Source organism: Thunnus albacares, chromosome 19, assembly GCF_914725855.1.
Source record: "Thunnus albacares chromosome 19, fThuAlb1.1, whole genome shotgun sequence".
NCBI classification, from domain to species: Eukaryota; Metazoa; Chordata; class Actinopteri; order Scombriformes; family Scombridae; genus Thunnus; species Thunnus albacares.
Window position 1 is genome coordinate 26,765,378 of NC_058124.1, and position 18,867 is coordinate 26,784,244.

At 35.6% G+C, this 18,867-nt stretch overlaps 1 protein-coding gene across 2 annotated transcripts in view; it reads right to left on the reverse strand.

The window, feature by feature from the left end:
• The window catches only part of LOC122969172 (H-2 class I histocompatibility antigen, Q10 alpha chain-like), a 223,634-nt gene that overhangs the window by 154,190 nt on the left and 50,577 nt on the right, over window positions 1-18,867 (reverse strand). Inside the window, exon 12 of one of the 2 annotated variants that reach the window (XM_044334716.1) lies at window positions 7,827-7,859. In XM_044334716.1, coding sequence (XP_044190651.1) covers window positions 7,827-7,859 — 33 coding nt within the window. Of the gene's footprint in view, window positions 1-4,573; window positions 6,838-7,826; window positions 7,860-18,867 lie in introns of those variants that run through there. The other variant, XM_044334718.1, reaches the window with a different exon arrangement.

Consider the following 18,867-nt stretch of genomic DNA (forward strand, 5'->3'; position numbering starts at 1 on the left):
TGTTGTGGGTTTCCTGACTCATTTAAAAAAAGATGAGAAATAGAGAGAGAGAGAGAGGGTGATGAAGTGACAAAGAGACAGGCTGGAAAGCTTTCTCTGAAAGAGAGACAGAAATACCATGTTATTTCCTGATTGTTTCATGGCAGTGATGTTCTAAAGCACAAATAAACAACCATCAAACACTAAACAGGTGACTTACTGAGGAGACAGACGTTCTTTTGGTGCAATTTGGACACACAACACGTTTAATATTGATAAGGTTTGATTAAACAAGTGAACAGCTTCCTCTAAAGAAATGACTCAAAACAATCGATTATCAAAATAGTTGGCAACCAATTTAATAGTTGGCAGCTAATCAATGCATCCACTAATCATAGCAGCTCTAATTATAAACAGCTTGACTTTGTGATGTAAACAGGAATAATGAAACTTTTTATGGCTTTCTATGATTTTTACATTTGGGCTGATCATGTTAAGACGTTTTAATGTTTCCTTTTATGTCTCACACCGCTGTCAGAAATATCACTAGGAAACAACATGACGCAGTAATGAAGTAAGTTAGCTAACGTTTTTACAACTGACTACTGCAGGTAATGTTAACCAACACTCATTAATCGTACTGAACGGTCATATTTTTGGATTCAGATATACTAGAGGCCAAAAACAGGTGAGAGAAGCAGCATGTTGTTAACGTTAGATCAAACAGGTAACTAGTGATCGGTACATTTCACCTGTCTGAGAAAGACGTTACAAGTAACATTGTTAACACTGTGCTACATTACAGAGAAACACAAAACCATAATAATGAGCCTTTAAAAAATCAAATCTACAAGCGCACGCACAAAGCGATATGACTCGACTCAGGCTGGTGGCGAGTACAGTGTGGGAAGTTGTCATGACAACGGTAAACTCTTGCTTCATAAACTCTCAATTTTGAGTGCAAAACTTTCACCAAAACTTTGCAAATGCTTTTATTATATGTTGTTGGTAAATGACCATGGTATAAGTCAGATAATCAACTTGTAGGTGTAGGTTTTAAAGCACTTGGCAGAAAGGTGGTTCTTCACTTCCATAACATGCTTGAACCCTTAAACAGGCAACGTGCACCAGGAGATACACATTCTTTAACATAATGTTGGGGGCTTATTTAAAGGTTTTCACCCAATCAAGTTATCATTTATCAAAAGTTTTATCTGGTATTGGTATCTAGGTCGCATGACTTTGTTCAGGTTATCTGTCATTTTTTAGTCAGCCTGATCAGAAATGTTCATGGCCGCCAGTGGTGCAGGACATGCTTACCAGGTGGTAAGTAATTATATATTAATCATAGTTATTTTCAGTAAAACAACAATATAAATTCATAACACTAACTATGACTAATGTCTTAATATTCGGATGAAGAAAAAATTGTCTGAAGGTGTTCATGGTGTTATTCAGCAACTTTTGAAATGTATGTATCCCACGAGATACGTTGCCAGATTAGGGGTAAAAAAAAAATTGGTTCATATGTAAATTTAGTTTGAAACTGGAAGACATGTTATTTTCACTGCAAAAACATATATTATCATGCACATGTATGTACATTATGACAGTATACCAATTTTATTTTACACGTATATTTATGTGTGTGTGTTTATGTATATATATATCTATATATATACACACACATATGCACACTCAGATAGATAGATAGATAGATAGATAGATAGATAGATAGATAGATAGATAGATAGATAGATTCAACGTCACAGTCTTTTTAGTGCCAAAGTCCGTCTTTTTGTTACTATACTTCCACCGCAGCTCAACAGGGAAACACTGTCCGAGGAAACACAAAGAGGGAATTAGATGCTAAAGACTAAATGTGGCAGATATCCACTTGATATGACTAACTCAGACTGCTGAACTCAGATATACTTTTAACCCTTGTGCCTCACTAGGGACCTAAAAGGACCTTTAACATTTTATTTTTTTCAATCATTTTGGCTGTGATTATGCTGTAGCCATGATCTTTGGCAAAGGGATGTATTTTTTTTTAATCAAATTTTGGACATTCAACTACATATCCTATATTAAACCTGCAGTGCAGAACTTTTACATATAAATGAATGTCTGCTACATTCAAGTCCTTGTCAAACGAGTTCACACAATGCCGTTTAAGACAGATGAATCTCTCTGTATTTCACAGTATGCAGAGTTTTTAAATCTTAAGTCAGTAGGGACATCAATCGTGCGGCTCTTCTAGACTTTCCAAATGTTATAGGACTGAATGGATCAAATTCTGATAGTGAAACAGATCATTTCATGGGGGTTGTGTGATGCTCAAAACAATTTATCCATCGTTTTACAGCCACAGCAGCAGGTTACAGCCAGTGGTGTACTGGCATACAGGGACAAATGCCAACGGACCATTAGAAACATATCAGTTTTTACCTGCCCTCTCTGTGTGACTGTCATTGGGGTTGCGCACAAGAGCGTGCTGCATGCTTGTGTCGGGCAATCACAGCCGAGCACCCCCCCTTACTCTCACTGCCAGAGGGGGGAGACAAAAGTCCCGTAAGCTTTAAGTCTATAATACACTGTGTAGAAACAAGCCCTTCAGGTCCCAATGAAACCCATTAAAACCACATTTTTTGATCCCATGGTCGCTACAGCATAAATTCATGCATTCTGTTTTATAAGACTTTCAAACTGAAGCCCTGGCTTCAAATTTGTAGTTTTTACTATTTACCATGGAAAATACCTCACCTAATCTGCATGTTTCAATATTACCACACTCTATTGAGCAACATACTGTATCACACCTGCATTTATGACAAAGGACAATAGAATAGAATGATCATCTCTTGTTGACAAACAACGCATGCTCTGTCTGGAAAGACTGTATCATGTTAATGTTAGCTAGCTACACTGGAGACATTTTTACTAGCAATAAAACACATTTATAAATACATGGATAATTTAATCTGAGACAAATAATATCCACCTTAATAAAAACAGCTCAACTTTTATGTGCCTTTCAAGTTAACATTATTTTGTCCATTCACATTCACAGACACGTTACCTAGTGGCAAATCCTCCGTTGCTTTGAGGATAATCCATGAAATATATTTACTATAACTACTCAATGCAGGTACAAATTTACAACAGCAGGTGGCAGAGTTGTCCCATTTAGCGGGATTTAACCTGAACCTTTTTCAACTATGTTACACTTGGAGTGACAGAACAAGTGCATATCTGTCACTCTATGTTTGTGTGTCTGTGTGGGACACAAGAGGGCAAGTGATTCCCATGGCATTTTTTTTCATTTGCTCTGATTTGTGTCTCTTGAATACTGATTCATGTCTTTGAAATACAGAGATAAAAGTAAGATCAAAGCTTCCGATGACATAGATGCCCACAAACATCCATACAGACTCTCCTACACGGCAAAAATCAAACAAGGCATCCTAAACCATCAGTTTATTCATGTAGCTGCAGTCGTAGCTAAACTAATAAATACAGCCAGCTCACACACACACACACACACACACACACACACACACAGTCATTTCTGTTCTGAATTTTTTGAATGTTAAATGTTGAATTTTAAGTTTTGAAAAATAAGTGATGTCGCAGTGATGTTGCAGCTTTATTTGTAGAGCAAAATAAGGTGATATGCTATTAGAACGTAAGAACTTTGAAGGGTAAAAGGACACTTTACATAGACTATAAATTAACAGGTCAGATTCTTTAATCTTATACTGCACAAAAAATAATGAGTAAATATCAATGTTGTTGCTAATCATTGACATATCCCAGACTGATAATGAAAAATAAAAATAAAAAATTCCCCCTTGCCTCCAGTATATTGACAATTTTTATGTGTTTTCTTTTATAAAATTTAGTGGTATCATCACAAAAACTGGCATTTAAAGGGTTAACATCCTGAAAATTAATTAGTGATTAGTAATTAATTAGTAATTAATATTTGGTAGTTATGATCAACACTGATGTGATTTAAAAAATTTTACTTATTTCAAAGTGAGGCACAAGGATTAAATGCATTTTTTCACTAAATGACTGTGTGGACACACTGTGGATTTTGGCCTCCATCACTTACATTGAAAGCACATTTGAAGGATCTTTTAACATCCAGTATGAACAGGAGGAATGATTACAGCGAGGAAAACCTCTTTCACTGTTTATATGGACACTTGTTTTAAGACAGACTTGACAAATTGTGAACTTGTCCTTTAACAGTGATGAAAGTGTGAAAACTGTGACGACATTGTGTAGCATAATATAAAACAAAATAACAGCAGTAACAATGCAGGAACACACATAATATTTTGTGTTCATTATTCAAGATAACTTCATCCAAGTTTAACAGATCAATCCTCAAACTGCCTTGAAAGAACCAAATTAGCTGGTTGAGAATTAACAGGATTATTTTAGCCTGATAGCAGCATGTTAGCCTGAATTACTTATAGAGCAGCAGGACAGTTTGTTAACTGCTTTTTTTATATTTCTGCTTCACAAAAGTCTCACATATCTACTGCAGGACAGCCAACAAAACACTTCATATCAACAATGATTTAATCAACTTACTTTATTTAAACACAAACATATGAGTACATTTAGATTATAGCCAGATAGGATATATATTCCACGAGTCAAAATATGATTAAAATATGATCACACACAAAAAAAGGAGAATATCAAAACAGTCAACAGGAGACAGAATAAAACAGCTTCATCAGTTTAAAAGAAATACTTTAAAAATATCAACTTGAATGTAATGTCTTTCCTAAATTCAAATGGATTTAAAATGAAAAATCTATGACAAACTTTTTAGACAGAAGTTGTAAATGTAAATTTTATATTTGTCGCTACAGTCTGACAATCAATGTTATCGGCGAGCAAATTAATCTGTTTATTGCACTTCAACAGTGATGTAGATTTTAGGACTGAGCGGAGATTTGTTACACTGACAAACTGATACTTGTTTGATAGAAATATTTCAGAGTATTTTCAAGATGTTTAGACAATGTCATCATCAGTACTACACTTTTTACCAAAAGTCATTCTACAAAGAAAATAAATGAGTTCAACATTTGGATTATAATACATTCACATCAGAGCCCGAAAAAGGAAAAAAACACACAGTAAAAATGTATAAAAACAGAAAATATATTATATGTGAAAAAAGAAAATATTTCATTAATAATGATTGTATTCAACCCAACAGGTAGAAATCATGTTTAAACCTGCAGTGAATTTGCTTTCATATTATTTAATAAAGGATTTAAAAAGTGATCATAAAATGAAATAATGAACATTAAAAGTGTATTATTTACAAACAAAAATAACAGATAATTCAAACCATTTATTTTCAATGATCCCTGCTTATCACTCGCTGGGGTTGAAATACATTGATTATTTCTTTTTAATTCAGGCTAACATCACTTTTATTTAATTTCAGCATATCGATGGCCAAAGTGCAAAACCTCCTATCTGCACTATTTTCTGATTGGTGGATTTCACTTTGGATGATGAGAACAAGGAAGGCTGCTCATCTTCAGTCTGTCTGCTGGATAATCCCGCCCTTCGTTGTGACAGAAAAGTCACCTGATGAAAACTTCCTATCAGGTTCGCTGGGAACATGTTGAGGCACAAAACCTCCAACCTGCATCAGCACCAGACCGAGCTGAATTCTGACCCTAGTATACTACAATGTAGTAACTATTACATTTATTACACTGGCCCATCTTTTACCTGAAAACAAGCTTAATTTTATTCTTAATTTAATTTTAATTATTAACTTCATTTAGAGCATCATTTTGTAGAACCTCTTCCAACTTGCACAAAGTGCAAAAGCTCCTATCTGCAAAATGATCCAGGAAAAGTGGGGAAAAACCTGCTATCTGCACTATGCGAGGCACTAATACCTAGTTGGTATTGTTAACACGTAATATATTATGTATTGGGTATCCTTAATAAATAGCATTCTGCAAGAAAACAAGTTTTTTTATAGTTTTCTCAAAAAAGTGCATTTTTCAGATAGGAGACTTTGCTCTTCGGCCATCGATATACTTAACTGATCATAGCTGTAAATGTTCAGTTGTAGCCTGTTCAATACAAATCACATACACTGTTTACTAAGTTCTTACCATTTGTTAAAGTACTTTTTACCATTATTTCCCACCTTTAAGGCAGCCATTGGCTTCCACTAATTTATTTATGTTTAACATCATAATTTTGGCAATAAAATCAGACATGATGTTAACTGTGATGTGAACCTTTTGTAAAGAATATTTTTAAATGTTCCACACAAATACAAAAGTCCTTATTTATATAAACTTACATATAGATATTAAACATATCCTCCCTCTTTATATCAGCCCGCCACCTGGGCTTTTTTTTTTTTGGTTTTACAAAATTTACAAGCATGAATTTTTTGCTCAGCACCTTATAACTCAAACCAAATCTAGCCGTTACTAATTCTAGTCAAATTTGACAAAGATTTTGTATGAAATATGTTATCAACAGATCCATCACAACAGCTACTTAAAGTAAAAACATGTATTATTACCCTCTTGCATAGATCTACTGTTGCATTTAACATTTGCTTGAGGAGTGTAACTGTGATTAATGATCTCTAAACTTTAAAAAATATTTTCAGATTTCAAAGAGATTATTCTTGTTTTTGTGTTATTTGTCAATTTAATGTCTCTTCTGGTTTTTCAAACTCTCCTCTTTACTTTATATCCTCTGTCCAGTAGTAAGGTTTTTTTTATCTGGTTAGTTGATTCCTCTCAGACATAAGGAGACACTGACTGGAGCCATGAGAGCCGTAGTCTGCAAGAATGAACAGAAGTGTTACTTTCTATAGACATACTAATGCTGCTTTTCTACACATCTCGTGAGGCTGAGATGCATTTTTGGTATTAACTTTTCATTTATCCAAATTGCAAAACATATTTTCTCAGTTACCTCTAGTAATATCTAGCCATGAAGATAGAATGTTTGTAATTTAGGTGTAACTCCTTTACACATTTAATTTATCTCTTGCTTTTGAAGGGGATCTTTTAATATCCAGTATGAACAGGAGGAATGATTACAGCGAGGAAAACCTCTTTCACTGTTCATATGGACCCCTGACTGTTGATTATGATAGAGTTTAAAAATTGTGAACTTGTCCTTTAAAGCCTCAGTCAGTGTTTTTCTGATGGGAAAGAAAGAAAGTAGTTACCTTGGACATTGTTGGTTGTGGCTGGTGGAGCGTTGCCTGTAAATAAAGACATTAACACGACTAATAAACAGCTGCACTTATTAAAATTCAAAATATACATATCCATTTTTTAACTGAGGAAAGTGTGAAGTTCATGATTCAGAGTTTACAGACAGGGCTGCCTTAACTAATGATTTGACTTACTGACCATCTTCTCTTAATATGAGTCCATGTGTCTGATAAAATGTGGAGCTTTTTCTGTCTCTACATCCTCTTTGATTTTTTTTTTTTTTAAATAATCAGGATTGTTTGGTCTTTGGTTGGTTTGGTTTGTCTTTTGGTCTATAAGTCTATATTCTTGCTGTGTATTTATGTCTGAACAACTGCACCTGTCCACTCAGTGGCTCCTAGCCAACCTACAAGAGGCCCTTCCTCCTCCTCTGTCTCAGCTTTTTTTACACTTTAATTTATTAATAAAGTTAAATCTGGTTTATCCAGACAGGTTCATCATTCCTCCCTCTGAGTCATTGTTGTAACATTATAAACATCTTTAGCACCAAAATATTTAACATTTCAATCTTTAAAAGAATCCACAGCAGAAAAGTAAAGCACTTACCTGGGGCAGCAGGATCTTCATCATGTGGTTCATCTGTAAATAAACACAAAGTTAACACACATATAAAAAACAAAAACAGCTAAACTAACTATTGTCAAGTTCATTGTACAGAAGTTACAGCCTGGCCAGGACTAACTAAAAGGATTAAGTTGCCGTCAACAAATCAGTGCTTCCTGGACTGCTTTCTATTTATTAATTATACTAACAAGTATTGTGTGATATATCTTATTCCTCTGTGCCGTAGAGCTCTGTTGACCTCTGTGGCTCCGTGGTCAATGAGTCACACCGCTGTACTGGGTGACATGTTCCTTCATCAACATGAACACACTGTCCTTTATTTTGACTCAATCCTGCACACACAGTCCTGCTGCCAGAAATACTCACAAGAGTTCAAATGTGGATTCATCCACCGCTGAAAATAGTCCCCAACAAATACACTATTTCCTCTGTTTGTTTGTTAAAAACTACAGTGACAAAATGACTGAGACTTTATTAAAACATGAAACTAAATATTTCTGATCTACGTCTTCAGTAGGAAGTAACAACCTTGAAGTTGAGAGCCACAGACAGGGAGGGACGTTGACAAGTATGTAGAGACAGACTCATCACTTTGTTGGTTTTACTTGTTGACAATAAGAAATATATTTAACACCAGTCTGATCCTATAAGCTAAGTAAGTCTGACCAAAGCTGTAACCTTCAAGTAAAAGAGAAGAAATAAAATAGTTACCTTGATGATTGTTGGATATCAATCCTGTTAATAAAGACAACATTAACACATTAATGAACAGCTGAACTTATTACTACTCCTAAACTACATAACTGATTCTAAATCTGGAAAAGCCTCTAACTGAAGAACATCATGACTTGGGACAAAACAAACAGCTGGACTTATTTCAATTCCAAACATGCATATCCATTTTTCAATTGAGAAAAATGATTATCTGAAATTAGTAACTTGCAGAACTTGTGGTTTAACTGAGCAGCTTTTAAAGACTCAATTTGTCATTTTTGTTTTTTGACCCCAAACATTTTATGGACAAAGACCCTGAAGACCAGACAGAAGATGTTTTTAATTTTGTGGCTAAGAGATGTTGTGTGTAAAAAACAATCTTTCATACATTTTTTAGTAGGAACAAGTTATTTAAAAGGTGTGTTTAAGTTTAGGATAGCTACTTAATGCTTCTAGTGCTTCTATAACATGGCCCTCAATTATTCATGGATGTCAAGTCAATGACATGGTCTGAAACTGTTTAGTCCCTCCATTAGATAAATCTATTGTCCTTTAAATTACACAGCTCTCTGAGCTTAATTAAATACTTTGTTCTTGATTTTGTGTTATCTGTCAATTTAATGTCTCTTCTGGTTTTTCAAACTCCCCTTTTTGTTTTATATCCTCTGTCCAGTAGTAGCGCTTTTTTTCCTGCTAAGTTGGTTCCTCTCAGACTTCAGACTGTGGGCTCTTCTCATTTATCTATTTTGTGCTTCCTCATCTCCTCTCTCATCCGTCCTCCTGCCTGTGACCCGGAAATCGATCTCAGCGCGTCATGTTTAAGGACGTCTCAATTCCTAAAATGCATCTCAAGGAGAGAGGAGGCTTGCTGGAGGAGCTATGAGCGAGGATGCACAGGTTATCCTTTGAGGAAGTCTTTTCAGCACACATGACATATAAAAGAGGCGTGACACACAGCTGGAATATACAAACCATTTGTAGTGCTTCACACAATAAAATATATAAAGGATATATATGTGTGTTTGTGCGTTCAAAAAAATATAACAATGTATGACATCCGTACATCTTTGTCGCATTACGACACATTGAGATTTGAATTCAAAGTAAATATATAAGTTGTCATGAACACTGTTCTGCTCATCTGACAGAGATCATTAAATACAGTAGTAGGCTGTAAAAAAAAAGCAATGGACAGATGATGCAGCTCTGCAGCACATTATTTTAATTGACATGACGGCTCCAAAGCGAGGATGTCTCATTTTGTTAAATATCTGCTGCCTCGCCTCCTCCGCTCGCATCTCAGGTGGGAGGGACTAAGATGCGAGGAGAGGAGGCCAGGAAAGGAATCGAGGATGTACAAACTGAGAAATGAGAGGAGGGCTAGGTAGTAAGGAGACGCTCATTGGAGCCGTCAGGTGAGTTGATGTCTGTAAGAATTAATAGATGTGTTACTTTCTATACATGAACTAATGCTGCTTTTCTACACATCTTGTGAGGCTGAGATGCATTTTAGTTATTAACTTTTCATTTGTCCAAATTGCATAACACATTTTCTCAGTTACCTCTAGTAATATCTAGTCATGAAGATAGTATGTTAAGTTTTGGTCATTTGGGTGTAATTCCTTTAAACATTTAATTTATCTCTTGCTGCCACTTGAAGCTGCCAAAGCATGAACCTGTGTGGTGCAGATTTCAATCAATCAACAGAAGATACTTACTAAAGCGATCAATTTCATGGCTGTTGAGACACCAATCAGACCCTGTGAAGAAAAGAAAATGCATTGAGGTTTGTAATAACTGCTTATATCCAATCTGTGTTTTCTGGACTGCTTTTGATTTATTTATTCACTGAGGATACAACGGAAACTAAAGATAAAATGCTTTAAAATACTGTTTCAGGACCTGAGTCAATGTCTGCAGAGGAAGAGCTTTCTTTATGTTATAAATGATGATATATAATACATTAAAGTGATGTAACATCACAACAGTTTCAGACATTAACAAAATGTTTTGATGGTTTCCTGTAACACCATTAACACCAGCACCTCCTAACTTCACTTCCTGTTTGGTTTAAAACTTAAAAGATTAAACTCAGTCATCTATTGTTTTTTAATCTATCATTCAAATTACATGGACATTGGTGGATGCAGAGTTGGGTAATATGGACAAAACACTGAAAACAAATATTTTTTTACCATGTGATTTATAATTAGTAATTATTTTAAATGCACAATATGTAATTTCAGCTGCTCAATCAAAACCATAACAACAGACGGAGAGTGATGACGGTGTGAAGTAGCAAGGGATCATGGGAGTTGTTGTCTTCATTGTTAAACAACCAGCTATTTCGGGATAGGATTACTCCAGTGTTCATCGTTCAGGATGTTTTTACTGGGAGCCTAATTACCCGCAGAGGTCTCCTCTCCAAAACAAACAGACCCAGAGATTACAGGTAAAAACACTGAATAAAGCTGTTTCACCTAAAAAAAAAAATCAGAATTTCTCCTACGATGTTCAACGAGCACCGGACGTCCGGTAGGGGCTGTTAGCTGAGCTGCTGCTAATGTTTGCTGTTTATTTCTCTTATAACTTAAGGTCCAGACATTTGGCAGGTTTCTACCGGGAGCCAAATTATCTGCAGAGGTCTTCTCCTCTCCAAGAACAAACATACAGGCAGATTAAAATCGGTAAAAATACCGAATAAAGCTGTTTCATCTAAAAAAAAATCAATGTTTCTCTGATGTTCAGCGAGCACCGGACTTCCTGGAGGGGCTGTTAGCCGAGCTGCTGCTAATGCTGCCAACATTTGCCCAGTTTATTTCTCTGATAACTTAAGGTCCAGATGTCCAACGATAAAAATTCTTCATCCGGATAAAAGTTATAGTTCAGTTGTGGACTTCAGGGGCTGCACAAATGAAATTCATATTTATAACTGAAGCATTTTACTTTTAGATGAAATATCAGCATTATGTGTTCTTCCACAGATCATATTGAAAATATAAACCAACTGTACATGTTAACATGTTAATAAGGATGCATGCTAATGTTTAGCATGTTAGTAATAGAGATGGAAGATATGATTAAAATCCTCTTTCACAGTGTTGCATATTTTATATTGTGACAGATACATGATTTAGTGCTTTTTCACAATATTTAATTGTAAAATCTCTTATACATACTTTAACCAGATGGGAAAAATGTTTTTTGGCTAATCCAGCAATTAAACAAAAATCATCTTCAAATCAAATATTTCCATTAAACAAACTCATTAATTTGCAGCTTTCCCAACAGTGACTGAATGCAACCTGCTCTGAAGGGACAAACACCTCGGTGTAGACAGTACAGCAAAATCTCTGATGATGGACACATTTCTATTTTTTCATGGTATTTACTGACATATAACCCAACTCTAGTTAGTAATATGCTAAGGTAAAGCATATATGCATGTTAACATGCATAGTTACCATGGTAACATGCTAAGTAACATGACACTAACATAGCAAAACTATAGAAGGCAGTAATGAGGCTGAAATGATGTGACCTGCTCTCACTGTACCTTTATACTGCAGTTTATTGCAGCCTCAAGGAACAAATCAAGATAAAAAGTCTATTTGACTGAAGTAAAGAAATTATTTAAAAACATCAAAAGCAAATGTTGTGTTTCATTGGATTTTTTTCCTAAGAGGAGGAAATGCAGCTTGTACTTTATAAACAAAAGGAAATCCTTTTTGTAAACTTGTGTTGTGTCACAGTGGTTTTTAATGAGATTCTCAAAAAAATATATATTATGAACTACAGCTGGTAGCAGTTATTTATGCATCTAAGAAGCAAACAACAACAGACAACTATAGCTAACTGTGAGGTAGAAACTCAACACCTCTGGGCAGCTCCCTGCACAAATGAGTGATGAAGAGTTTTGATGAAGAGACTTTAAACTCAGTCAAATAAAAGATAAGAATCTTTCCTACATGATGACTGACAGGACTGATATTCACTGTGACCTGTGAACATGTCATGATGTCCATGATCATTAAATAATAGACCTTTGCACCAGATAACCAACAATGATTGAACACCCTTTCACCTTCCTGACTTATAGCAGAAGAGACTGTAATATCTGTCTAATCTTGGTGTAAATACAGTCTATGTAAGAGATAAAACCCGACAGGTTGTATGTTCCATGATTGTAATGGACGGCACAAACACTAAGAACCATCAGTATCCCTCTAATACCATGACCACTTGGGTTTGTTTTTACAATCTGCAGCGTGAATCAGTTTTCATTTCTGGGTCATTTTTGACTGAATTCAGTAACTATGGCACCACGTTTTATTTACAACAGCCAGATGAAGAATTTTTAATCCATAACTGCTCTCATTTGATTTTTCCAATAATTCATATAGATTGTGTGTAAAAACTACTTTTTCTGCTCAAAATGATCTCATTTCTGTCTGTTTGGATTCAAATTTCAGTTCAGCCGAATCCTCTAATTGTGAGGAAAAGTCAACAATCTGAGGTATATTTCATTTCAGCCGCTGCATCGAGTATAAATATCATAACTCTGCTAACTGTAGCCTCAGTTTGTTCCTCTCACACAGAGCTGCTGGAGACGTTAGCAGGTCTGATAAGAGACGTCGTGCTGCTCAGAGAACCCTGGTTATACAAATAATTTATTCCTTTTCTGTGGCAGTAAACACAACACATGGGCCTGCTGATAACTAACTGTGCTGTATTAAAAGTTTTATAAAGACATTCAGACTGATGACGGAAACATTAACATGATCAACCGCAGGGCTACAGCTACGTACTGACACTCCCTCACAGACACACACACACCTGAGAGCTTCTCGTAGTAGAAACTTTTACAAAGGGCCATGAATGTGCTTCTAGTGACGGTCAAAGCTCCGGCGGACACAGAGAGTCTGACAGCAGCTGCTCATGGCCGGTTATCTCTGACTACCAGCTCTACATCTGTTCATGGTACACTGAGCGGTGGTCAGTCTTAATCCACTCTCGTCGACGTCCCCGTACCTCCCGCATCACGCACTACGTAGCCACGAGGCCACGCCCCCTACAGTCATCCTGTGCACATCTTTTTGAGGAATTAAATGTTAATGTATTTTCTTTTAAAGGATATAAAATAAATTATGGGAAAAATATATCCCACTCCACTGGTACCTTGTTTTGCTGTTGAGAAAACGCGATGATATATATATATAAATATATATATATAAACATATATATATGATATATATATATATATATATGTATATATTACACCTACAAATTTTACCTTTTCTACGCAACAGCACTTTAGCTACGATGGCAACAAGGAGGAGCACAACCACAACCACTCCAGCAATAATGCCTACGTTGTTTCCTCCAGGAGGGTCAGGAAGTTTATGATCTAAAACACAGAAAACATTTACATTAGTTTCACATTCAGTTCACTTTTAACATCATTAATATTTAGTTTCATGTGACTCAGTATTGATGCATGGTACTAAAATGTAGATGTGATCATCAGTGATAATGTGATAAAAGTGATAAGATACAATTTAATGACACAAAATAACATGAAATGTGGAGACTATGTCAAGAGTCAAAAAGGATTCTTACCAAAAAGGCCAAATTTCAAAATTCAAAAAGTTGGTTCTTGCCAGTTAATGTTGTGTTTTTTCTCTTGTAGCTACTAACTGTGATGCTAAAAATGAATGAATCCACCTCATCTTCAATAAAGACAAACATTTAAACACATTTTGAATATAATACTCTCCTCCAGTGAAGAAGTAACTTGACAGTAGGCAGCTTTTGATGCAGACTCTTACTGCATCGCACCCTGAGCTAATACAAAAAGGTCCAATATGAAGCATAACTGATTAAGTAAAGACTATATCTGATTTAATACAACGTGGATCTCATTTTCTTATGTTTGTCTTGGTTCTAACCTGTCTGATCATCTGATCATTTGCATTTTTGCCCCAAACAACTTTGTTGAACTGTGACAAATTGTAAATTGCAATAAGAAAGTTTCTTACCCCAAATCTTCTCCACATATAGATTGGATGCTCTGTGAGTGACTTCACATCTGTATGAAGCAACGTCACTCCTTAAAATCTCCACACTGTCTCTTCTCTGGTAGGTGTCGTCTCCATTTGGTCGAACACCTGAGGTCTCCAATCCGTCCTCTTTAGTCAGAACGCGGCCGTCTCTTTTGATCTCCAGTTTGATTTCTTTTGGGTAGAAACCTGTGGCCAGGCAGGTCAACATGACGTTTGCCTCAATTTTGGCGTTCGTAGCAAACACGTACACATCTGGCTTTGCTGGAAAGAGAAAATGTTAGGTGAGTTCATGTTTGCAGGGAGGCTACATAGCATTATGCTAAACCACATGTGATACTGTTTATACCATCCTCATAATAAACTGAACTAATAGAATCTGTTGCTACAACTACTACAACAAATAGTGACAATGATATCTTTAATTATAACAAAAGTATAACACAAAAACATACTGGTGATACTAAACTTAGCAACATAAAAACACTGCTGCTACGACACACACTTCATTTCATTATTTCTGCTCTTTTTCCAAACAATTTTCTGAGATTTGAAGATCATGTTTGTTATTGAATATGGTGTTTACGAGGGTTGGGTTCCAATAGCCGGTTCTCTTTGTATTTGGTTCCAGATTGGCAAAGTACCGGATTTGCTGAGCTCCAGGGCTAATTTTTTTTATATTTGCAAAGACTGGTGTACAGAGCAGACGGGGAACAGTTTTCTCATTTACAGTATATAATGTAGCTGACACTGTCCGTCTTCTATCAGCTGTAGTCAATGAATGTTAACGCCTTGAGTAACTTGACATATTGACAGTTAAATCAGCTTCAGTTGTCAAAATCTCCCGCTCAAACTTTAATTTATATCACATTAATTATTTAAGTTAATCAATTTAATAGTTCAGAATCAGGACTTCCAGTATTTGAAACAAGTAGCTTGTGAAAAATAAAGTGTACAAGTGGGTTACAGCAGTTATTTAAATGTGTCAGATACATATTTAATCAATATTTAATATCTTCTGCTGCTCATCTCACTTTCAGGTTGTTGCAACAGGTTGTAAAATGGAACCGAAACTGAAGTGTTTCTGCCTTCTTTCATGAAGTTATTTTTAACTTTTATTACAAATGTTGAAAGTTGAACCTCAGTGGATTCAAAAGGATTCAGAGTCAATAAAATACTAGTGAACCATAATCCTAGTGAAGTGCTGTTTGTTGATGGGAAATGTTGCCACATCTGGACCTGACAATTTTCCATCACAAATACTAAAATTCAGGAAGAAACAAAAAGCCAGATTTTGTGTGAATACCAATAATATCAAGACCAGCTGATTTCATGTTAAATATTTTAACAACCTGCATAGTAATCCTTCTATTACTAAAGCCACGTCTATAATCTCTAGTAATAATGGATATAAAAATACAGAAATGATTTTCTGTCATACATACAGGCTTCTTTCAGCTGCTTTTGTCCGTATGGCAGGAATTTGTTCAACCAATCTATACACTCGTTCTCCAGGTAGCCTTTGGTGTATTCTTTTAGGACCTGGACACCATCCCACTTTCTCTTGGTTGGGACTGCTATATCAGTGGAGGCAACCCAGACTGCATTGGCGTCATCGAAGGACAGGAAGTCTTGTCCGTCATAGTTGTACATGTCAACACCGCGACTAAACGTCACACTGCCATCAGGCCTCGTCTCACCCTCACAACCAACCATCCACTGAAGAATATGGACATCTAAAGGGGAGTGACGATGAAACAAATTACATAGAATGAGGGCATGGAAAAATGCAGCAAATAATTACAATTAAAACATTTTCATTGAAGCTAATTAGAAGTTATCACTTGTTCCTGACTTAAGGAAAAAAGCAGCTTCATTTTTGCTGGAACATTTATCTTTACTAAAGGTATTACAGTTGTTAATTTCATAGTGTTAATTATTGATTCATCAAAAAGTGATCCCAGTCTGACACAGTTCATGGATCTTACCATCATCAGTCTGATTCATTCGTTTCTTCAGGATGTCGATGTTGACTTTGAACCACTGCTGCTTGCTCAGGCGGGACTGTGTGCCTTTCTCCCAGTAGTCTGCTGGAAGACGCTCTTTCATCCAGGGCTGCTTGGGAACTTTTTTCTTTAGATCACTGTCATAGTAGTCGATCATCCTGCCGTCCAGCAGACCCATAGCTGTGAACTCGTGGATGCCCGGAAGTCCAACAGGTTTGGAGAAGGCAGTGTAGATGTACTTGAGGGAATGTATCTCTGAGAGTCACACAGAGAGAAAGACAGACAGACATGTTTACAGACGAGGCAGATGAGCTCCAGCAGATTTGACTTAATGCTTTGGACTCTTACCAATCTATTTACTGGCATCGATCAGAATATTTAGCCACATGTATGAGCCAAACAATACGTTCAGGAGATACAGCATATACATCATTATTATTACAGAGAATAATTTGATTGAAATGGAAATTATCAGCCCCCCTATGGCTTGTTGACCTGATGTTTGTGAACCTACAGAAAATAAAAGTTTGCACTAAGAGCCTCCAACAAACTTTATTCAACTCTGTGAACAACCGCCAACAGGACTAGACTGGACATTTTTTATTAATCATTTTTTAAATGTTATTATTGTTTATTTTTTGCATCATTGTGTTTTGAAACTTATTGGTTAACAGTTTTATATTAAAGATATACTGTATATTTTAATATATTTGTATTATGTCAATAAAAACTTTTCACATCAAATCAGGCAGATAATTCATTAAACCCTGAAGGGAGAAAGTAGTAAAATAGTGTAATACTATAATGATTAGTCAATTAACTGATTAATCAATCAACAGAAAATTAATTGGAAACTATTTTAATTTACTTTTCAAGCAAGAATTTGCTAATTCCAGCTCCTTAAATGAGAGGATTTGCTGCTTTCCTGTTTTATATCATTATAAATTGAATATCTTTGGGTTTTGGACTAAAAAACATTTCAAGGTGTCACCATGAACTCTGGAAAACTTTTTTTCACAATTTTCAAACATTTTATAGACAAAGAGAAAACAGCAAATCCTCATAATTGAGACGCTGGAAACACAGGATGGAAACTGAAAAATTGACTAAAACAATGAATCAATTATCAAAATAGTTGACAATCAACTTTCTGTTAATGAATAGTTTCAGCTCTAATCAGCAGCAGCAGCTTCAGTCCTCAGTCAGTTTCATTCAGTCACAGTACTTCTGTGTGTCAAACATATTAACACACACACACAAAACAAAGAGACCTTGAGTAGCAGACTACGTGTGTAAAGCGCGAGTGAAACGTGCGCTTTACACACGTTACACAACCTGTGTAGACAATCACTCCATTAAAACTATGGTGTATTTTTTCCCATCAAACAGAAAAACTTGGCTGAAACTAGTCCTGCCCAGAACAAAGATTTTCCTTGTCGACTAGTAGTCTTAATTTAAATTTAAATATTTATTTTTGGGGCATCAGAAAATAGTTTGAGTTCCAGGACTGAGAAAGATGTTATAAGTATCATTGTTAACACTGTGCTACATTATAGAAAAATACAAAACTGTAATGAGCCTTTAAAATATACATTTTACACGCGCAAAGTGACGTTTCGACCACTACTGTTCTTAATCAGAATCACTGGAGTCTGATGGGGTCTGATTAAGAGCAGTAGTGCTCAAAACGTCACCTTGGTACAATAAATTATAAGTGGACATTGGAGCCCTGCAGTGTTTGAGCTGTTTATCTGCGTATTTCGACATTCGCTCACTTTCAGTCCAGCACCTGCCCTCTTCCGCTTAGATGTGCGCACATACTCCTGACTTGTTGATACCAATGACAGACCTGCTATAACAAACTGTACTTTCTTTAATTTACTCTACTTCATTTGTAGGTTGATGTTGTTTACAGTTGTAACAATTATTCCAGTAATCATATTGGCACATTTTGATAATCATCTAATTGTTTCAGTTTTCTTTTCAAGCAGAGGTGTCAAACTTCCTGTGGTTATCTGTTCCCTTTTCTTTCTTTTATGTATCAGTAAATTCTTTAGGTTTTAGACTGTTGGTTGGACAAAACCGACAATTTGAGGACATCTTGAACTTTTGGAAAATTGAGATGGACATTTTCTAATGTAATATTAAAGAAGAACAATTATTTGAGTCATCAAGAAAATAATCGTCAGGTTAATCTACAATTAAAATAATCATTGTTAATATTTATGATAATGTCCTTATTTT